This window comes from Astatotilapia calliptera, chromosome 14 (assembly GCF_900246225.1).
Source record: "Astatotilapia calliptera chromosome 14, fAstCal1.2, whole genome shotgun sequence".
In the NCBI taxonomy this organism is placed as follows: domain Eukaryota; kingdom Metazoa; phylum Chordata; class Actinopteri; order Cichliformes; family Cichlidae; genus Astatotilapia; species Astatotilapia calliptera.
This window is the reverse complement of record NC_039315.1, coordinates 1,627,637-1,650,117: the sequence shown is the minus strand read 5'-3', so window position 1 is coordinate 1,650,117 and position 22,481 is coordinate 1,627,637. Positions and strand designations below refer to the sequence as shown.

Below are 22,481 nucleotides of genomic sequence, written 5' to 3'. Positions count from 1 at the left end.
CTGTCACAACCCCCAGAAAGTCTTTCTACACATCACGTCCCGCCTAACTAAAAAGAGTGAAGTGGTTCCAAGAAATCTGTCAGTTATTAACATCTAAGAAGAAGCAAAAGAAATTAACCATGGCCAACAGAAGGCGCGCCAAAGTTACCAAAGAGAAGGGAAGCCACTCAGCTGGGAGATCTGAGCCTTCCCTCTGACATAAACCAACATCAGAGCCAAACCCAACAGGAACAGAGCCACGAGAAACTAAGGAAGTAACAGGAAAGTGAAGCAAACACAGGAAGGCTTGTTATTAATCTCTGGCTCCACAGAGTGTCTTTGTACTGTCTTCATGCTCTCCCATTCCCTGTTGGTCACTGGGAATGTAGACAGGCCACATGCTTCTGCAGGAGGTTTCTTCCTGTTAAAAGGGAGTTTTTCCTTCCCACTGTTGCCAAAGTGCTTGCTCATAGGGGGTCATATGATTGTTGGGTTTTTCTCTGTATTACTGTAAGTTTGTTACAATGTAAAGTGACTTGAGTTGTTGTGTTTTGATGCTATGTAAATAAAATTGAATCAATTGGGCGAGATTAGGTGGCTGGTTTCAGGGAGTTTCAGTTATTGGTCTGCTGGCCTGCTCTTGTTTTGTCTTTTAATAAACTGCTCCTGAGAATTACTGGTTGTAGTCTGGTTTAACTTTTCATCTTGTGATTCCTTACCCTTAGAAATTATCACCAAAGTACAAATGTAAGCACAAACTTTACTGACACAACCGTCTCATTCACCGGAGAATAGCCCGACATCCAGGGACCAGGATGTGAGTGTATCCGTCCTGCGGTCCAGCTCCTCTCCTGGTGATTAGGTGAGCTCGACCTTCGTCCAGCAGGTATCTACCAAACTGCACAAACACGCTGTTTCCTCACTGCACAGGGGAGGCTTTGGCAGTTCACACGCCACCTTCAGCTGAGACACAAACCGCTGAACCCCGTCAGAGACGTATGAGCCAGAGACCAGTGACATTAGCTGTTTTTGAACTGCTGCAGTTGTTTTCTAATTAATTAATGTTTAAGTGGCGTCTTTGGCCGAAGCCCTGAAACACAAAAAACCTGAGCGTTAAATTTAAATCATCCATCATCTCCTGCTGTGTGCACGCAGAGATCAATAGCAGCTCATTGATGGTGTTCGACAGCTCGTCTGCAGAGAGCAGCAAACGCACCTCCGTGTATTTTAACAATGATTTGTGGCACAGTCTCACAGAAATGTGTTCCAGGAAACAGCGGCGTGAGAATCTATGCTCCGCCCAAAACAGCCAACAACACAGTCACAAGCAAACAGTTGGACTGGTGCTGCTTCACTGTCTGTCAGAACAATGCAGGTATGCTGCAGGGGGGCGACTGCTCCGCCTCCTCGCTGTGACAGCGACGCTGTGTGGACTATGAAGTATGATCATTTCATGCTACAGTATTTAAGTATTTGCAGTTACTAAACCTTCACATTCATAGACAACAGCAGAAAGGCCGATGACTATAACAAACAGGCTCTATTCCAGGTCACTTCCACTAACAAACAGGGTGTTTCCACACGAAGAAACTTCCGTATCTCCGTCTCTTTTCTTTGCTTATCTCAGCAGCTGTTAAACCAATCCACTTCAAACTCGCTGGCTGTGTTTGGGGGGCTCTGATGAAGAGTAGTGCTGAGGTACTCTGGATAAGTGGTTGTCATACTTTGGCTGCTTCCCGCTCCGGTCCATGAGTAGGGGAAGGAACAGCCGTGACATTAATGCATTCACAGGCCTCTTAACTCTAATTTTAATCATTTTAACAAAGTGTCAAAGCCTAACTTACCTAAACTTAAATTTTACTCCCAAACCCCTAAAAGAGTCTGATGAGCTAAAAGCCCAGTGCAGTGTTCCTGCTACCGCGGTCTCAGACTAAAGCCTGAAATAATGGCGTGACTGTGACTGGTTGTATTAGCAGAGGGATTAGCTGGAGATATGCTCTATGAGCGCCACTGAGCATCACTGTCACCATGACCTTTACCCGCTCCTCTCATCTGTCTCTACCTGTCGCTCTTTACTCTGCTCGCACTAATAAAGCAGAAATGGCTTTTAAAGAAAAACAGGCTCATCAGCGTTTATTAATGCGAGCCGCTGCTCAGTCAGACCCTCTCGTCCCTGCCAGCAGGACGCCGCCGCAGCAGCAGGACATCGATTAAAAGTTTAGTTAGAGGAGTTTCCTCTGGCAGCGTCACAGATCCTCTGCATGCATGTTGGATTTATAAAAGATGAGCACGACAGCTGAACGCTGCAGTCTTCAAACTTTATTTACAGCTGCGCGTTAGCCTGAATAAACATGCATCAGAGCCCCCGGCAGCCCCGACAGAGGAAAGTTTCACCATCACGTCACTCGCCGCTTTGAACCCTTTTGACTGCTGCCATGTTGGTTTGTGGGAGCCATACATCACCGTATTTACAGTGGAACGCTATCTAGCTTCTATGGCTGCAACAAACTGGAGCTCTGACGTCTTGGACAGTTTATCAGAGGAACTGACCAAACAGCCGTCACATCATTGGTCAGATACAGAAGAAACACAATCAGTTCTTTTATAGCTGACGTGCTAAGGACAGGTGGAGGAAAGTGTAAAGGAAACAGAGCTGCACACACCCCATCAACCCCCCAACCACAGCGTTACCAGCTTAGATATTTATGTGTAATCCAGTCTGATGTTCCCAGTGTGGACTGGTTCAACTGGTTATTAATTACAGTGTGTGTGTGTTGCCTACTGTACCAAAGGTCGTCTCTGCAAATTTACATTCAATGCACGCTTGCAACACGCGACCGCCGTTATTTGATCCACCATTGACTGAAAATTCCTTCGCCCGCCTCCTCGACCTCCTCCGCCGCATTTCTTTTCACTTTGACTTTGATCAGTTTACTCTGATTTTCTCTGGAAACACGGAAACACGAAGACACGAATATACAGTCAGATGATCAAATAAGTACTTCAGGGCCTAACGTGCCAGTTTTGATATATCCGGATGTGGCGTTAGATGCTTGTATTGACTTCTGTCTCCTTACTTTTGCACAGTTGCTTCACTTCCGCAATGTTTTTAGTCCATATCGAATCCTCGTTCATCTTTCCTGAGCTTTGATCAGACCATAACTCTCGGTGTCCACTTTCGTCTTCCAGTCCTCTGTGACAGGAAGCAGAATTCAGAGCTGACTCCTCGAACCACAGCGGTGTGCTTGGATCCTCTGTAACGTCACTCTGTGGTGGTGGAAGAACTCGGACTGTTTGACATCATGAAATGACAAGAATAAAAATTAAGGGTTGTTCGATCGTTAACCTGTTACAGCTGAAGCAGGGGAAGCTGATGGACATTTACAGGTTTTTTCAGCATCTTTATGTATACAGCACACTCACACCAGCTCCATAAAATAAGCTAATGTCCTCTGACATCAATGACTTGTAGGTGACAGGTTTGTCCCCGTCCAGCAGACACTTGCCCTCCAGCCCTTCCTCCTGGATCCAGGGCGGGGCCCCAGTCGCCCTGGCCTGGGCAGGGTGAACTGGTCCTTTGATTTTGTAATCATCAGAGAGGTTTTCTGATCTCACTGATTTTCCCTGATCAGTGATAGGGCTCACTGATAGGCACCCAAACCACTCCACTGCTATAAGCTCTCTGCCCTCAGCCTGCAGTCACAAGCTGTGAGCAGTGACTGAAAGAATGAAAGTGGATGAAATCAGTGGAAACGAGCTTCTTCACAAGGGCTCTCAGAGAGGGAGAGGGCCTTGATCATTTAGCAGGGACTCGGGGTTAGCATCTGACCAGGGTGCCTCCTGGACAAGATGTTTTGGGCGTGTACAGCTGGAAGGACAAGCGCCTGGTGGACCAGAGACCAGGGGTAGAGATTATGTTTCTGGGGTTGTTTGGGAGTCCTTGGAAGAGCTGGAGGAAGTGACCAGGAAGGGGACGTCTGGGCATCTCCACTCAGACTGACCCCCGACCTGGATGAGACGGAGAAACCTGTCATTTCCACAGTAAGCCAACATGGAGGCTGTTAGCCAGTTAGCTACAGAGCGTGGATCTGGCAGCTCCATGGATGGTAGCTCACGGGGACCTTTAACCTTTTGTCCAAATACGATTCAGTGATGGTTCCACCTCATTGTCTGTGTGTGTGTGTGTGTGTGTGTGTGTGTGTGTGTGTGTGTGTGTGTGTGTGTGTGTGTGTGTGTGTGTGTGGTGACAGTGAGTTAATTGTTGAGCAGAAGACAGTTGGTGTGTAGTTACTTATCATCACACAGAATGCCATTAGGACTCATCAACCATTAAACTCAGCGCGCGTGCACACACACACACACACACACACACACACACACACACACACACACACACACTCATCTATATTTAATATGCTGATTTCTGTTCCTTAACACAAATTTTACCATTTTGCACTTTTTCAGATTGTCTCATATCGATTTTCCTCTTACTTTGGTTTTTATTTATTAATTATTATTAATACAAATAAGAGTGAGAGAGTCACAGTGTCTCTGCTCAGGTGTTACAATAAAGTTAGGCATCCATGCAAAACAGGATTATCTCTTATTAAATCCATCAGCTACAGATTATAAACCCATGATAAACCAATGAAAACGCTCGCTGTGCACCAACAGAGGCGACTGTGAAGTCTTAATTTTCATTTCTATTTTTTCATCTATTTTCTCCTGGCTGGCTGTTTGATCCTCGGCGTGTCCACTCGCCCTTCACTTCCTCATTGTTCTCTAAACGCACATTAACCCGACGCAGCGGCAGGACTCTCATCACATCTCATCAGGTTTTCTCTCTCACTGATCACTCCATCCAGAGGTCAGAGGTCAGCATCATCCATACACTTATACATGACGCATTACCTAAAAGCAATTAGCGCGACAACACGGCGGGTGCTCGGTCAGTCTGTCACCGTGTGTGTGTGTGTGTGTGTGTGTGTGTGTGTGCAGTCCTGACTGTGAAGCTCCCTCATCAATCAGCTAATTACTGTTAGAGAAGAATCGATATCGTTTAAACACACACACAGTCCAGAGCAGTGTGTGCAGGCGTTCTTTATCTCGCCACTCTTCCTTCATTAATTGTTGTGTTTAAACAGGAGGTTAACGTCGCCTGCAGATTCATATTCCAAATGAATTTCTAATTAAAAGTCTCTCTGTTATTCTTATGGCACTCATACACTGAATCGTGTTGTTCTTGTGTGCATGCAGCGCTGTGCATCAGCAGGAAACTGGGACTGTCCTTCACTTTTAGCCTGGATGTACAGCTCTGGCTCTGCTCTGGTTTTATGTATCTGAACATAACTGTAGTTAGCAGGTCTTTAAATCAGGTGAATAAAAATGCACTAAAACACATGAGATACTACACTGTGTCATTATCTGTTTAACATAAACTGAGGCAAAATGCTGAAACACTGTGAAACACTGGCTGCAGCTCCGGAGGTCGTCTGCTAATCAGGAGGTTCGATCCCTGGCTGCTCCTCAGGCCAGATACTGAACACAGAGTTCCTCTCCGTGTGTGCACAAAGCTGCAGTCTTCCCAGGAGTGGACGTCCAACCCTGAGTTCAGACCGTGCAGGCCTCAGTTCGCATGTTAAAGGTTAAAGTTCATTACAGTAATATTAGACAAAGACTGAACACGTAAGGCTGTGTGACCTGACTGATGCTTCAGAGACTTTGAAAAGGTTCTTCGTGCCTTTATTTCATCGCAGCTTAACTGATGTAAAGCACTTGTTCAGGTGTCAGTGTGTAGTTGTAGCTGCTGCAGCTCAGTGGCTCAGTGACGCTGAGTGTTGCTGCGGAGGGCAGGTGGAGGTTTAGTGGGTGTAGAAGATGAAAAACCCCAGAAACCTGAGCTCAGGTCCTCCGTCCAGAAACTGAAACAAGTGGCGAGCTGAGAAAGCTTACCTGTGTGAAATGTGTCGACTCATTAGCTGCAGCAATCTGAGGCGAGCCAAGCTGTCGGGTTGTTTCCCGGGTAAGCCGGCGTGGATCGAGTTTCAGCCGGCCGCCCTCTTTAATGACCCCTCTCCCTGGCCGACACTCAGAGTCTGTGATCCAGAGCGACCCTCCTTTCACATTCCTGCCAGATTCCGGGTCCCTCCAGCCCTAAAAGAGCCTCCAATCTGTCGGACATCTGCAGCCGGTCTTAACCTTCTCATTAGAGATACCCTCCTCGGTCGGCCCGCCACGGACACTGCTCGCTCCCATCTTTCCCTCGGTCCTGCTTCGCTCTCAGGGGACCCGTGGCAGGGCCAGGACCCCATGTTGAGAACCCCCAGGGAGAAAGTAAAACCCATCATCTTTACCTGCGTGGGCGGATCGGGGTGGAGGAGGATGAGAGGGGGGCGTCTCTGGGGAGTCGCAGGCCTCCTTTTGTTCCTGAGAAGAGAGGGAGGTGAGGGCGAGGAGGAGGACGGTCAGACTGGTTTAACTGGTAACAGACGAAGAGCAAACTCACAAAACTTTAATTCTTAGCGTGCCTCGAATCAGAAAGCTTCCTGAAAACTCATCACACCTGCTACATCTGAATACAGCATCACTCCAATGTTTTTAGTGTTTCCAGGAGTGCAGGAGACGCCCGCGTGACCAAAAGTATGTGGACACCCTCTGCTGTCCTTTCAGGTCTGCATGTGATGAGGCTCTGCTGTCCTCAACACAGGACAGGGAAGTTTGGATTCAGGAGACAGACACTATCTCTACTTTCAAGATTAGGCCTCAAACTTTCCTTTTGGTAAAGCATATCCGGTTGTTCAGTCTGACGTCACTAGCCATGTCTGGGTCTAAACTCCGCTGCAGGTCCATATATCAAACGATCACTATGGCATTACTGAGAGTTAAAAACTGTCTAAAGTCTTTCATCTTTAATAAAATGATCAGCGTTCTGCTCTACCAGGTGTAACAATTGAGTTTAACATCCAGGCATCCATGAAAACGGAATTTATGACATTTAACGGAGTTAGAAGTTAGCAGGGAGTTAGCTCGCTAGCTTCTATCTAAATACAATATAGCATGTCCTGCCTGCGGGGTTTTGGAAACAAATTCAAACGTACAGCTCTGTTATCACTTCCAACATAAATGAAGACAGAAAACTAAACAGCAGTGACGTTTGTAGGGTTACTGAAGTTGGGCTAGCTGCTATATAATGATGTGCTACGTGACCGCTAGCGACACAGCTATGTTAGCATAATATAAACAAGCTAACTTTTTTTCCACTCGATAAAAGTTAACGTGAGTGTTCTCGGTGGTCAGGAACAAATGTAATCGCATGGCAGGATGCTGTAAAAGGACCAAACTTCAGCCAGGAGAACAACTGAGATAATCCATCCACATATGAGGTTAGTCATTCATATACTGCTGCATGGGCTGGGCTGTAGTTACATCCTAAGGTTTTAAAAACTGAGCTTAAATAAATGATTAGCGGAAATAAAAGCCGAGGGAGGTCAACAGTGATCACTGACTGTTTTAGGAGCTTTTTGAGATCAAATAGAAGAAAATACATAACATTAAACATGTTAACAACACAAAAGCCATATTAAACGCAGACTACTTTAGACCCAGAAGTAGGATTCATCACGTCATCACTGAACAACCGGATAGTTAGAGCTGGAGCAGGTGACCCTGAATCCTCCCTTAGTTATGCTGCAATAGACTTAGGCTGCTTATTCCCATGATGCACTGGGTGTTTCTTCTTCACTCACTATGTGTTAGTAGACTTCTCTTGTTATTAATCTCTGGCTGTATCCCAATTCAGGGTCTGCAGCCTCAAGATCCTCAAGGGCCGCGTACTTAAAGACCGCTAAGGCCGGAAGTGCGAGGCTTGTGAAATGGGACGGTCTAGCCTCCGTTGCGCTGCCCAGGTTGCCTAGCAACCATGATACTAACAGCTGGAAACGTGTCATACAGCTTTGTTTGACAGAAATGAAGGAGAAAATCGTTTGTTCATTTGTTTGTTTGTTTCTACATGAGCTTTGATCATTCTCTGTAAGATTAAGCTCAGCTATTGAACGGCGTATATTTTAAAGTAAAGGCTTTAAAACCAAGTTAGTACAAACGTCACTGATGTCACATGACTTTGCCAACATGTGGCCAACAGTAATGTTTTAATGTTCTTAGTTATTAAACATTTGCACATAAATAAGTGACATAATATTCAGCACTTAGTTTACTAAGTTACTCTTTGGGCGCCCCTCATCCGCCGTTTTTTTACGGCAAAATTATACACACCCACCGCCGCGCTATGCATTCTAGGATATGTTGGGCCACGAAGTCTGCACCGCCACAGCCTTAAAGTTCAGGGAAATGAAGGACGCATTTGAGGGCTGCATTTCGAGCAGCCTTCGAATTGGGACAGCCTTCGTCGCGTCGCTGTGACGTAATCGGCCTTAAAATGCGGCCTTTAAGGCTGCAGACCCTGAATTGGGATACAGCCCCTGTCTCTCTTCCACAGCATGTCTTTATCCTGTCTTCCTTCTCTCACCCCAACCAATCACAGCAGATGGCCCCGCCCCTCCCTGAGCCTGGTTCTGCTGGAGGTTTCTTCCTGTTAAAAGGGAGTTTTTCCTTCCCACTGTCGCCAATGTGTTTGCTCATAGGGGGTCATATGATTGTTGGTTTTTTTCTCTGTTTGTATTATTGTAGGGTTATAGTATAAAACGCCTTGAGGTGACTGTTGTTGTGAGTTGGTGTATAAATAAAACTGAATTGAATTGAAAGGCAGGCGTCTCTCGGTGGTTGTCTGGGTGAAAACAGCTTGTGGAGTGTCTCAGTGAACAAACTCTTGGACAGATAATCTCTGAGATTTGAACCTCTAAAGTGTCCACGTCTTTGGTTCGGAACCAAACACCTCCAAGGAAATGAGCTTTTGTGGCGACTGAGCTAATGTCAGCTGATGTTGGGGTCAGACTACGCTATGGGCCAAATCTGTGCCCTGACATCCTAAATGGAAAAATAAAGCTCATAAAAAGCTTTAGTTTGGCCCACACACCTTCTAATAAATAACTGTGTTTGCTGTTTGACATGTTTGACATTTAGAGTCCAACACTTAGAAATGAAGCACATTTTATTTTTACGTTGGATAATGCTTTCACATGTAAACATATCTGATAGTTTAAACCATGGGTTAAGAAAATGTTTTTCCAAATAATATGAAAACAATTTCATGTTAATTGGACTCACATGTAGGCAGACGGTGTTATCAGACACATTTTTATAGATATGGTAGAAAAATGAGATTTTAAAGTAAAACTTTGCATTTGAAAACAAAACAGCTACATGATAACATAAACAACAACAGCTTTGGGCACATTTGAATCAATTGTAATTTCAGCGATCATTGAAAAACTTTTGCTGAATTTATTGGTAGAATGTTCCTAAAAACACACCAGTATGGAAAACATGTGAAATATGGTTAACACCATCCACTGTGAACCATAAAAACGAACTTTTTCTGTTGTTTTTTTAAACCCCAAGTTTAAAACAGCAGTGATTTGTTTTAGTGATCATTTAAAGCTGACTCAGAAAGTGAATCAGACCCCAATGACTCTTATGTTAAACACTGCGAGAAGGTTGGAGGGATGATGGCAATCGTCATAATTAGTGTTTGAACTTGGTTTTGTTTTTTGATTCAGAGTAGTTTTACTTTTACTTGCTTTTACTTTTATTTCCACCCGCTGGTTCTTTTAAGGCACCAAAGTCTAGTGGGGTAGAGTTTGAAAAGGATGGTGGTTTGGGGTGAAATACACTCCTTTACAACAGTAACCTTTACCAGTTGTGAAATATGACCAGGTGACAAGTTTGTGCACAACTGTGAACATGTTTGTAACTGTTGGCATGATGACATTGTATATAATTTGGATTATTTTTTTTATCTTGTCAAGATCCATGTCATGATTGTAAATTGTTTAAGCTGTACATTACTTTGTTTGTTTTTTGTAGTCAACGTTTTGGTGCTTTTATTTTGAAAGTCAAGTTCGCTTACAAGTTGCGCTAGTTTCCTCTTTGGGTAGAACGAAGAAAAACACCTGTAAGCGCGCAGAAAGGATGGTTTTTATTGAAAGACATGTTAAGTGGACTTTAACTACACACGGTTAAACGGTTAAAGGAAACCTCAGAAGAACGGCGGCTAATTCCCTTTTTGCAGCATGCAGCCAACAAGGTATTTATTTATAGTGTTTGTTGTACAGTGTTTTTACTGCTGTGTCTTACGCTGAGTTTTATTTTGTTAATGCTGTATAGTTTTCACGGTGGCTTTGGAGAGAAGTCTTCAAATAAACCAGTGACAGAAAACCACTTGCGTCTGCCTGTGCTTCGAGGGAATTATAATGTTTATTTCTGCTGTAATGTTGGACATTTTAACATGACAGTCTTTAAGTGATGACGTATGAATACTGCTCTGTGTTTATTAACGTTGTTGTGTTTATAACATGTTTTAATGCTTTGTATGTTGTTCTATTGAATCTGAACAAGCCCCTAAAAACAGTCAGTGATCACTGTCGGCCTCTCTCAGTTTTTATTACCACTGCCTCAGTTTTGGAGCCTCTGGTGGACATTAGAGGAACTGCAGTTTTGGGCACTTTGGATTTGGCTTAATTTCCAGCCCCAGGGCTTAATGTTGGCTTCATCACATTTCCAATGCCGTGGTCCATTTAAAAGTCCCTCTTGAACCATAGTCAGTAGGTCCTCAGCTAACTCGCAGGAGCCAACAAGATTTCAGAAATGAACTTGTCATCTGGTCATAATGACTCTGGTCCCTCACTGACGTTCATGTGATACACATATATGTATGTAGAAAATACAGACTCAAAGCAGCAAAAGTTTCAGTACTATTATTTTTATGTGGCAGTTTCAAATACAGACTAAACGCATACAGGTGTTATTTTAGGCAGTTTTGTTAATTTGAATGTTTCATTAAGTTAAGATTATGTTTTTTTATTAGATCTATACTTAATAAAATGGTTTGGTTGCTCAGGCTCGTGTTTTTCTTTTCCAGTTGCTACTGTACTCTTAGCTTTTGGATTATTGAGTAAACAGAATGCAATCAAGTAACCGTCATTAATATAGGCATCATAAAGGCGACTTAAAGAGGTGTTTCCTTCAAGCTGTCATAGGACAAAGGTCTCTGAGCTGTTTAAACATCTGTCCGTGTGGTCTTCAAGATTAATCTTAGGGTCCTTCAAGGCATTTTTTGATACTCAGTCCAGAACATTGTCTAAAAGCCATAGTGAGTCCACTTGAACTTGCTGTTCTAAAGGATCAGCCTGAGATGTTTATGCAGTAAGACAACGTGAGGCTTTTGATTGTCTTTCAGAGTAAGGACCATCTGGTTTCCTACGGTTCTTGTCTGGGAACCCAGGTAAAGTTCCACCGGCCCTCCACGTCCTTTCTGACAAAGGCCTGTCCCTGGGGGAAGCTGTGGGTCTTGACGCTGCTGGACGGACTGAGGGACATGCTGAATGCCAAATCTGTCCGGTTGCGAGGCGTATGTGGTGCTGCCGGAGGATGACATGGGCTCGTTGGAATGAAGCCACTAGCAGAACTCCTGGGTTGGTCTGCACCTGAAGGCAACACGGGGGTGGGGAAGCCTCTTTCCGCTGGTGGGTTGAACTGGATCGTGTCTTGTGATGGTGTCTGGGTTTCTTGTAGTGAAGACCAGTAAGAGTGATGGTCAGCAGGATTTCCCTCCAAAGTCTGGACTTGACTGAAGGCAGTGAGAGAACAGGTCTCAGCAGACGGGGCGCTGTAGGTCCTGGCCGTGGCTTCAGGAAACTCGTAATGTGTGCTCACTCGAGTGGCAGTGAAGTCGTCTGGGCAGTTTGAAGCTGACTCAGGAGGATTTTCACAGTTTGCTTCTTGGCATTCAGCAGCACTGTACCTACAGCTGGTTCCATGTGTTGCTCTTTGACAGTAACTGTGGACTGAAGTATCTGTGGATATGATGACAGGAGGGCCGAAAGAAGAGTTGGGATTGCATTCTGGGAATGAGGATGGATTGACGGCAGTATCGTAAACCAAACTCCTGAGGCTCCACTCAGAGGAGGACTCCTCGGATGTATCGATGGTGTCCCGATCCTTCAGTCCCAGAGTTCGAAGGACCCAGAGGTCCAGGTTTGGTTCTGAGCAAGCAGATGTCTCTAAAGACTCCGAGCAGAACTGGGCAGTGAGGTTCCTGCAGACTCTTTTGCTGATTTGTTGGGGGGGCGCTCGCTGATCCCCACAGAAACTGTCAAAGCAAGCCAGGCTTCTCTTCAGCTTCCTCCTCCCATCAGCAGTTAGTTTCTATAAGAAACAAGGACAGAATAACAGCAGTGTGTTATTATCTTCTTTATCGGTGGAAAACATTTAATGCTTTGATAGAGCAAAAGACATTTTGGACTGATATAAAAGTGAACTTTGAAAGACTTGAGATGTCTCCAGGATTAGTGATCAATGGTTTCATTAACAGTGTCTGAATGTTTCAGTTGGCATAATTTGTTTTACATAATTTTTCTACTTCTGTACAAAACATATTCATGTTAGAGCTACAGGGTGACGATGGATCTGAAGGCTGATAGGGTATGAAGTCAGCAGTGATGTGGACCCATACCAGTTTTTGTGTTAACGTGAGAGCTGAGGCTGAGGGCATACCTGGTAGTTTACTGAATAGTTCCTACCTTCAACTACGACCACAAGATAGGCGTTACAAGCAGTTCAGCCTTAGATATAAGGTGAGGAGGTCGGCCATTTGGAAGACTAGAGCGTCCACATCGAAAGGAGGCAGCTAAAGTGGTTTGGGCGTCTAACTAGTTTCTCCTAGGCAACTTATTTTTTCTCTTTTTGGGGGGCTATGACTAACAAGGAGAATCCCCCGGGCACACCCAGGACACGTGAAATATGTCTTTATGACTCTCAGCTCAGTAGATGAAGATCTGAGTGTCTTTGTTTAGACTGCTGGTTTATTTCTGTCTTATTGCTGTCAGTGCGTCTGATGCTGCACGGACCTTTGCCTTTTGTTCCAGGTTTCTCACAAAGGAGGAATTGAGGAATGCTCTGAGCTTGTTGTTCTCCTCCTGCAGCCTGGCCAGCTCCTCCTCCCTCTGCAGCAGAGTGTCCTGGAGCTGGAAGGATACAATCACATCACAGCAATGCAGATTATAAGGACGCGGGTATATGAACTGCAGAGGTTCAGTGGCACACATCGACCGGTTCTTTTGAAATGTGTTACGGTTTACTGAATACACAGCGGATCATCTGCCTCCGTCACACCAACCCTCTGCATTGTCCTTGTTCACTACATCCATGAACCTCCTCTGAGGTCTTCCTCTTCTCCTCCTGCCTGGCAGCTCCATCTTCATCATCCTCTGTCCCTCCTCTGCACATGTCCAAACCATCTCAGCCTCTCTGACTCTGAGCTGTCCCTCTGATGGACTCATTTCTGACCCTGTGCATGCTCTCTAACAAATATTGCTGTCAGTTAGACGTGCTAGATGTTTACGTTCACAGTGTACCAGCTGAAATAAGAAGTGTTACAGTAGCTTACTCAAAAAGGACAAAAAGGAACTGCTATACGTTGAGGGTCAGGTTGTGTCTTTTGCACTCCATGTTTAACCTCAGCTGCTGAGCTAACTGTAGTTCGTGTGCACTAAAACAATAATAAATTAAATGTGAGAACCTGTTGGTACCTGTTTGTTTCTCTGGAGGTGAGGAGAGAGATCTTCCGTCCACATCAGAGCAGCCGGAGGCGTGGAGTCAAAGACACAATGAGACTCTGAGAGGAAGACACACAGCAGACTTTAAACTGGTGGCAGTGGAGGATTTAGTCAGACTATTTGCCCGGCTGAAGTTCTGGATTCAAAACCATGCTCTCAAAGTCAGAGTAGGCTTTTTATTACATTTTAACACAGGAGTGTATGCTCAAGATTGGAGCAACCTCCAGCTGAGCATTAGAGATTTGGTTCTTTTGAAACTTGTGTCCACATAACCAAATAAATAGATTTGTCTTAATGTTTCAGGCCCAGAGGCTTCCACCTGTGAGACCACCCATTAGTTGCTGAGGTCCAATTTTAAATCCTCAAACTGAGGACTGATAGCTTGATTTAGACTTCTGCAGGAAATCTGGGTCCTAACTGACGTAACCAGAAACTCATTTTTCTCCTACACCACAACCTTGCACGACATTCAAGTCTTTGTGGTATGCACCGACCCGACGTCTAGTTACATTTCTCTGGAGGTGCACATCAGGTTACATAGAAGGTTCCGGTTAATTACGGCGTAATTCTGACACAGAAGTATAATTCATGTGTTAGCTGCCGCTATCTTAGCTTTTTGAAACCAGATGTGACAGGTGAGGGGCGGGGCTGACCTTTCATTCGCATGGTAAACCATGGCTCACTTTGAGCTGACTCTAATGTGACCCTAATTTAAAACACGTTGGATTTAAAAGGACTTGAAACCAACTGCCGCGACCATAAATGAGCAGAAGGCTTTTATCCTCATAGACTTCTAGAGGGAGGTCTGGGCCTCTTTGCTTAGGCTGCTGCCCCCGCGACCCGACCTCGGATAAAGCGGATGAAGATGGATGGATGGATGGAGACTTCTATATAATGACACTTCTATTTAAACCAGAGGAGCTGCCCCCTGCTGGCCATTAGTAAGAATGCAGGTTTCTTCCATTTCATCAGTACTGGTTTCACTTCTACCACATCGAAACTTCCTTTAATTGTTATTAAAAGTCTTCACAACAATGCGTGGATGGTTATAAAGCCCTTGGTTTTTGGTCTTGAGGCTCTGATTTCACATCAGCAGCATCTAGTGGTCGTTAGAGGAGCTGCAGTGTGGAGAAACCAGGGCAGGGCATTCTTGACAAATTGGACTCTTGGAGAAAGAAGAGCCTGAGAAAATTAAAAGATGAATCTTAATATAAACTGTTCTGGATGTTTCCATCTGCAGCAAAGAGAGCTGAGACAGATCGCTCATGTTGAACATGCCGGGAGCTTCTTGTGTTTGATGAATGATCCTCCAGCTCGCTGATTCTCACTCTGCTGAATGTGGCATTTATAGAAATGTAGAATAATTCCTTCCATGAAGAATACATCGCAGTCAGCAGAGTACAGCTGCCTTCTGCATCCTCGGCCTCTCACTAACTGTTACTATCTGATGCTGTTAGTTGGACTCACCCCATTCGGGCGATGACTCGTCACGCTGCTCTCCGAGGTCGCTGAGGTCAACGGGGTCATGGACCCAAACAGAGGCCAGGGTTTCCATGGAACAGTCAACAGTGTCTGGGCCGAGAGCCAGGGCCTGGAGCATGAGATGGTGATGGTGAAGAAATGGAGAAGGACGGGGAATCCCTACAGAGAAACAAATGAAGGGAGGGAGGGAGTGTGTTTTTATACTTGTGTATCTATCTTTGTGGGGGCTGTTTAATCCTTGTGGGGACACGTTAGCTGCTCCACACTTTGGCTCACGGTTTCAAAGAGTTGTTTGAGGTTCAGACTAGTGTTGATATGGTGATGATCAACACTTCAGAACGCAAAAGTATATGGACACCTGAACACTGAGATATCTGTACAACATTTATTCAGTGATGCTGTCTGCCCCCTACAGGCAACAAGAGGGACTGCAGAAACTGCAAGGCTGTTTTTGAGAATAAAAAATGTACCTAAAGTAGTGTGGCTACTCTTACAGAAAAGAAGACATCTTTTCTCCTCACCATGAAAAATAGAGCCAACAAATGCCCCTACAGGTCACAGATCACAAAACAGGAGCAGTAAAACTACTGCCTGCAGCAATGCACAATGGGAAAAGTGCACACACTCCAATTAGTTGTTCTTTTTTTGTTTTGTTTTTTAGCTCATTCTGCACTTAAAATGAATTTAATACAACATTTTAAAATAAAATCCAAGTATTGGAGCTTTATAAATTGGATTTAGTTAACCTGGAACTAAATCATCTGATATTTAGCGTTAAATTTTGGGGGCAGTTCAGCAGGGACTAGAAGATATTTCACCCAATGCTGTGCATGTTTTTAATATTCTTGCAGCCATCACAACCTTCTTCATGGTTTATTTCCTTTGAAAGCGCTTCTGCAAACCAGAGTGTCCACTTTAATTATTACCCCATCACCCATAATCCCCCCCCAAAATGTAAATATGTAAATCCTGTCATCCTGTCAAGCATGTGTGCTACTTGTGGATAGAAAGCAATTAAAAAAGTTAAGTTCTGAAATATCACAGTAATGTTTTACTAAAATTTACGGAGCCCCGCAAGGGACATGGGAGAAAAAAAATTAAGACGGACTTTTGCGAGATCTCGCAAAACAAACTCGGGATCTCGCAAAAGTTTTGTGAGATCTCACAAAAGTTTTAGCCGCATTCTTCGGAGGCCGCCAGCTCGAAGCCGACCAGGAGGTCGAGGCACGATGTGCCGGGAGAGCAGTGTTCCTCCCGGCTGTAGTAGGTCTCGACCTCCCGTTAGCTTCGAGCTAGTGGGTGTCAGATCTCCGAAAACATCGGAGCACTTTTGCAAATATGTGATGTCTTGTAAACCGAGCAGATATCTGACGTTTACACAGCTACATTCACGCCTCAAAATATCTTAAAAGTGTATTTTGTGACCCAGAAAGAGTAAAATTACAACTAAGTAGCTGCCGCCATTGTTGGAATTCAACTTTTGCGAGATCTCGCAAAGTCCGTCTTAATTTTTTTTTCTCCCATGTCCCCTGCGGGGCTCTGTAAAAATTAATGTATATAAGGTTAACTTCATTTATACATTAATGTTCTGTTACTTTTTTAACTGCATGTACACTGACTGCCATGATGTTCAATCTGAACATATTCAGTAAAAGGACTAGATGCATTATCAGGGATTGTAACATCTCGTCCTTTTACTGAATATGTTCAGAATGACTGTCATTCTGAACATATTCAGATCTGATTCATAATAATAATTAAAAAAAACATAGATATAACAAAAACCTTGTAAAATATTAACTGAGTGTGTGCCATGCATCATAGAGCTCAGATATTTTACACAGAAACTCTTCAAAAAACATCAGAGATCTGCTTCTTATAGATTTGATTAGATTTAATGTTCTACATGCAGAACCGTTGCTTAACAGAAATCCCACCACTGTGTTGTTTTGGTTTTTGTGCCACCCCATTTAAAAACGCCCGGAGACTCCCCCGTGTTCCTTTGAATCTCTTAATTCAGACAATTCAGGGGAAAATGGACTCTAACCATGGGGGGTGGGGGGGTGGGGGGGGTGGGGGGGTTACTTTAGTCAAAATACTCTCACTACTTTGTAAAACTCTTATTTAACACAACACTGTATTTAAAGTCTTTGTAATCCATCTGAATGAGTGCATGAAAATCAACTCATAAGTCTTTTTTTACATTTCTGATTAAAGATTCCCACTTCCTGTGGGCTCCCTCATTTTTAAAAGCCCTGGAAACGCCCCTGACTGTAACTCTTATAATCATTAAATGTGTAAAGTACCGGCATAAGAATGGATAGTTACAAAACTGAACACTGGATTAAAATAACTGCACCTTTCTCAGTAAGCACAATCATTTTAACCGCACAGATATGAAGCTGTGTCCAAAGCTCCCCCCAAACCTTTTAAATAAACCTGTTTAATAAAACTCCGCTGCGGTCTGCGCCTCTCACTGCACCTGCCTGCGTTAAAAAAGTCCACACTTTAAAGCAGCTGCGTGTTCATCGTGTTTTCTACCTGCAGAGACTCAGAGCGCAGGAGAGCCGCGGGGCGCAGAAGTCTTCCCGGGTTTTCGGAGTGCGTGTTGCGCGTAAAGCTCAGCGGACTCTCGCTCGGGTCCCGAAAGAAGCGGTGACGGGCTGAAATGTCGCGATGCCCGGTTGAGGGTCCGGCCAGACTGCAGCCGACTGCAGCTCTCACACAGACAGGTGTGCGTGTGCAGATCCGTCTGTGCAGTCAGCTGTCGGGACGGAGCTGAGGGTCCCCCCTGCAGGCACGGCGCGGAAAAACTCCAGTTCTGAGTTCATTCATTCAGGCGAAAGCGGGCTCAGTGCACTTTGTGGAATATTCAGAAAAGAGCCACACGTGACAGGATCAGTGGGCAGACTGCAAACACCATTATGTGATACTGTAGGGGTGTCAAACACAAGGCTCTGGGTCAGATTTTCTACATGTTAAAGAAACACAGCTGTAGTAAAGGAAAACAATCTCAGCCAGATTTGCGCTATAAATGTGTAAAATTACAGAAAATGTGTTTTTCTGTAGTAAAAGTGTCGCAGTGGGACCAGAGAGAAAAGGTGAGAAGCTTTCAGTCCGTTAATTGTTTATTACTCATTACTTTGGTGGGGTGTGAATGGGAGTACGGGGGCTGTTCTCAGCAGGACAAAAATCATGAAAATTAAAAGTTGGAAGTCCAAACTGTTTGCGCTCTTTCATATTTTAAAAATGTCGTCCAGATGGTCGCATTGGAGTCTCTGCTGGGCCGGTTCTGGCCCTGGGCCTGATGTTTGACACTCATAAGGCCCAGTCTTTAAGCAGTCCTGGATAACTAAGACTTCTGCTCCTGCCGTGGAGGCGAGCGATGGGAGGGAAGAGATGTTTTCAGATGTGGTTGATGGAGTTGGAATGAAAATGGATGAATGGATCAGGTTTTAGGTATTAGGTACACCTGTTCACCTGGTCTCCTCAGGACAAACCTTTCATTAGCCAATCACACGGCAGCAGCTCAGTGCATTTAGGCATGACCAGGATGCATGTTCACAGGTTTGACTGCAGAGACGGAGCAAGTGTAACCTGTCTGCAGCTGCTAGTGCTGAGATTCATCACTGACACACACACACACACACACACACACACACACACACACACACACACACACACGAGTTAATCTGCAGTCTGACAGCAGGTCTGTTAAACTGCAGCAACAATTAGGAGTCTAATTCACAGACCGGCATTCCAGCGAGGTGACACATTAACGGAGGAAGAGGGACGAAGAAGAAAGGGAGGAGGAAAAAAAGAGGAGGTGCGGGGAGATACATGATTTATTTTTATTTGAGTACAATACAGCAGATTATGCAGCGACCTTTGAGCTCTCTGCTGGGTCAGAGGTCAGAGGTCGGCTGCAGCAATGGCTCTCAGGCTCAGATCGTTTACTCTGGTCTTGAAAGTCAAGATCAGGCTTCCGATGAGCGTCAGGCAGCTCTTCACCACCAGCTGAGGGACAAATCTGTTCCCCCACCCCTGCTGTGAGACCGCTAAACCATTAAAAATGACTTTCCCCATCAGCTTTTGTGGCTGGTTAAGCACTTGTAGATGGGGTGGAGGCTGGGGGGTTAATGAGCTCCACCAGCAGACCTGCTGCTCATCAAATAGCAGCAGTGTGAACACAGTGGCCATATGCCGAGCCTGCAGGAGAGGGCAGGTTCAGCACACTCATGGAGGAGGCAGTTAAAGGAGCTTAAGAGTTAAGATTTCAAAGTTTCCCAGAATGAATGAAAAACCTAAAAGTAAAACTAGGCGTGACAAACATTTTATTCACTGAATTAAGAATAAAAAGTAGAAGCAGAACTAAAACTGTTGTGTTATATAATTGTTGCTTACCTGCTGAGGCTCTGGTCATTTTATTTACTGACATCTGAAAAATATCATTAAAATATAATAATGACTTAAAATAACACTGAAACTGATCAAAACTAAACCAATAAAAGCTGAAGTGAAACGAGCAGCCAGTACAGACAGGACAGTCAGATTAACTCCAAATTTATGGATTGAGTTGCATCACAGGTGGGGTCTGGAAAAAAATGGATCTGGATCCAGGAGTTGGACATTGTGACAAACCTGTTCCAAATCCACCATCACAGCTTCAGATACTGCTGGGATGTTCTTCCCTCACCGGGGAACTATCAGCTCAAGCACTGAAACGACTCAAATACAAACAAAGACAGCCCATCATTTCAGCATTTATTAACAGAGATGCGTCTGACTATATCGGTCTCTGACATCACTGGAGGAAGTCTGGTCCACTCCTCTTCACAGCGTTGCTTCGGTTCATCGAGGTTTGCGGCATTCGTCCATGCACAGCTCTCTGAGCTCTGCAGCACTTTGATTCTTTTCTTTTTCAGTCGTTCTGGTGCAGATCTGCTGTGCTTGGGTCATCAGCTGTGGGACAGATGGCCTCACACTGGTATACGGAGGAGTTTGTGGTCCACTCAGTGACTGTGAGGAGCCGAAATCCTCACCCCTCAACCGCTGTACAAGCCTGCTGCTGTCAAACATGTGTGGCTCTGTGGCACAGCGGGCAGTGGGTTGGACTTCTAGGCCACTTTTGAGGAAGAAATTCAAAGGTTGTATGTGTCCCCTCTGAGCTTCATGGAGTAAGGATGGACTCTTGGTTCAGCTCATGCTGAATGAATAATTACAGGGTGTAATATGTCGTGTGTTGTAGTTCATCGGAGGTTTGGGTTACGTAATTTTAAGACCTTCTGAGGATCAGATGATCTTTTATTGTCTGCGCGAGCTCAGGGTTGATGGTTAGTTTGTAGTTTTCGTGTCTGCTCCTTTAGTTGCTCTTTATTAATATCAACGTTGTATTTTTAATAATCATGACACATCGTGGCATCGCATCTTTCTGTGATGACCTCCGCACTGATGAGAGCTCATCACAACTGTGGTTCAACGGTTTCTATGGAAACTACAAACATCCACCTTGTGGTAGCACCAGAGGAAAAGTCAGAGGTTCGTTAAAGTCAGCAGCGCTGTGTGTGTGTGTGCGTGTGCGTGAGTGTGAGTGTGTGTGTATGCGTGTGTGTGTGTGTGTGTGTGTGTGCGTGTGCGTGTGCGTGTGTGTGAGTGTGTGTGTGTGCGTGTGTGTGTGTGCGTGTGCGTGTGTGTGTGTGCATGTGTGTGTGTGTGTGTGCGTGTGTGTGTGCGTGTGTGTGAGTGTGTGTGTGTGTGTGCGTGTGCGTGTGTGTGTGTGCATGTGTGTGTGTGCGTGTGCATGTGTGTGTGTGTGTGTGCGTGTGTGTGTGCGTGTGTGTGTGTGCGTGTGTGTGTGTGCGTGTGCGTGTGTGTGTGTGCATGTGTGTGTGTGTGTGTGCGTGTGTGTGTGCGTGTGCGTGTGCGTGTGTGTGAGTGTGTGTGTGTGCGTGTGTGTGTGTGCGTGTGCGTGTGTGTGTGCGTGTGAGTGTGTGTGTGTGCATGTGTGTGTGTGTGTGTGTTTGGGAGTGTGGGTCAGCAGGTCGCCCTCTCAGCTCCTCTTTGAAGTGTCTCCGTTGCAGCCGGCCTTCGTGCTGAGCTCTCATTCACAGCCGCTGGATCAGGACGCCCTCTGCCAATTACACGGAGCCTCCGGGCTGCCGTAGCTCACCAGCACGCGTCCGACAGGCAGCAGGTCGGAGGATTACTGACCCACCGAAGCCAGCTGGTTTAGTTTGGTGTCTGCTGAAGTGTCTTTGAGCCAGGCACTGAAACTCTGACATGGGTTCCTGTGCGGCTTCATCATCAGTTCAGTGTAAATTTATTTGAGTCTTTAATGAGAGCAGTGAGGGTCCAGGCAACAAGTGCTGTTTGTGTTTTAACAATATGCATGTTAACCTCTTCATCAGCACCTGATCTTCAGCTTCAGTCCTGGAACACCGGAGCGTTTGAATTTAAAAAAATACACAACTCGACAACAACAAAGGTGCACAAAAAACCAAAAAACTACAAATGTAAAACAAAAACATAAAAACTCAAAAAATTACAAAGAGGAAAAAAGAAGAGACACAAAGTGAAATACATAAAATAATTCATGAGTCACGATGACGTCTGCAAACACTGAATATTTTACACTTATGTGATTTTAGACAGATTCACGTCGGCTGTATTCAGAGTCATAGGAACGAAGGATGTGTGTGTTTGTGTACGTGTGGCTGTGAAGAAAAGCTCACGTGTTTTAATGTCTGCTGCTTTTAACACCTTCAACCTGTCTCCGGTGGCGGCAGCAGTTAGCTGATAATTACCCCTCTGCAGGGCAGTATGGAGGGCTACAGGTGGGCTACCTGGTGGTCTCACACAGGTTCAGTGGGACAGATGTTAAATCCCGCCCACCCTCCTCCTTACTCCTCCTCCCTGCTGGGATCCTAATAACAGTGGGCCGGGCGGCAGGATTTGTTGGACAACAGCGGCGGCTGCCTGACTGCCAGCAGCCTGTTCTCTGCTGGACGCCACCTCCACCTCAGGTGCACCCGAATCTGACCTCGCTGTGATTAAACAATCTGCTGCTTCACTCAGAAAAGTTTTAACTGGATCCAGGAGAAGCCGGTGAACCCACCCAAGACGGTAACCATCGACATGACCACAATCGGGGAACCGTAAACCACATTTCAACACTCCCACACCAATAACAACCTTCACTCGTCAACCACAGACCCTCATACGTCCCCGTAAACCACAGAGTCTGTGCTGTACACCACACAGGAATGAGAATGTCTGAGCACGAGCTGCAGG

At 45.1% G+C, this 22,481-nt stretch overlaps 1 protein-coding gene and 1 long non-coding RNA gene across 3 annotated transcripts; both read right to left on the bottom strand.

Moving 5' to 3' along the window:
* Window positions 1–2,761: 2,761 nt before the first annotated feature.
* On the bottom strand, window positions 2,762–7,747 carry LOC113036742 (uncharacterized). 2 transcript variants are annotated; one of them, XR_003274492.1, is made up of 4 exons: window positions 7,725–7,747; window positions 5,932–6,405; window positions 3,057–3,269; window positions 2,762–2,925 (listed from the first exon to the last, which is right to left on the bottom strand). It is a non-coding gene; the product is annotated as an uncharacterized LOC113036742 (long non-coding RNA). The 2 variants fall into 2 exon arrangements; XR_003274491.1 differs by lacking the exon at window positions 7,725–7,747 and adding an exon at window positions 6,542–6,675.
* A 2,778-nt stretch (window positions 7,748–10,525) lies between these two features.
* gmnc (geminin coiled-coil domain containing) lies at window positions 10,526–17,955 on the bottom strand. The gene is made up of 5 exons (XM_026192566.1): window positions 17,733–17,955; window positions 15,177–15,350; window positions 13,683–13,768; window positions 13,002–13,118; window positions 10,526–12,300 (listed from the first exon to the last, which is right to left on the bottom strand). Exons 2-5 carry the CDS (start codon window positions 15,307–15,309, stop codon window positions 11,353–11,355), a joined length of 1,284 nt encoding a protein of 427 aa, XP_026048351.1. The 5' UTR covers window positions 15,310–15,350; window positions 17,733–17,955; the 3' UTR covers window positions 10,526–11,352.
* Between the last annotated feature and the right edge of the window lie 4,526 nt (window positions 17,956–22,481).

What these genes read in the sequence shown, in the direction of transcription:
- gmnc (XM_026192566.1), bottom strand. Translation starts at nt 15,309, where the DNA reads ATGCTCCAGGCCCTGGCTCTCGGCCCAGACACTGTTGACTGTTCCATG. An exon ending in ACCTCCAGAGAAACAAACAG is followed by an intron (nt 13,119 to 13,682) that starts GTACCAACAGGT and finishes GTATCCTTCCAG; the next exon opens with CTCCAGGACACTCTGCTGCA. An exon ending in ACCTGGAACAAAAGGCAAAG is followed by an intron (nt 12,301 to 13,001) that starts GTCCGTGCAGCA and finishes TGTTTCTTATAG; the next exon opens with AAACTAACTGCTGATGGGAG.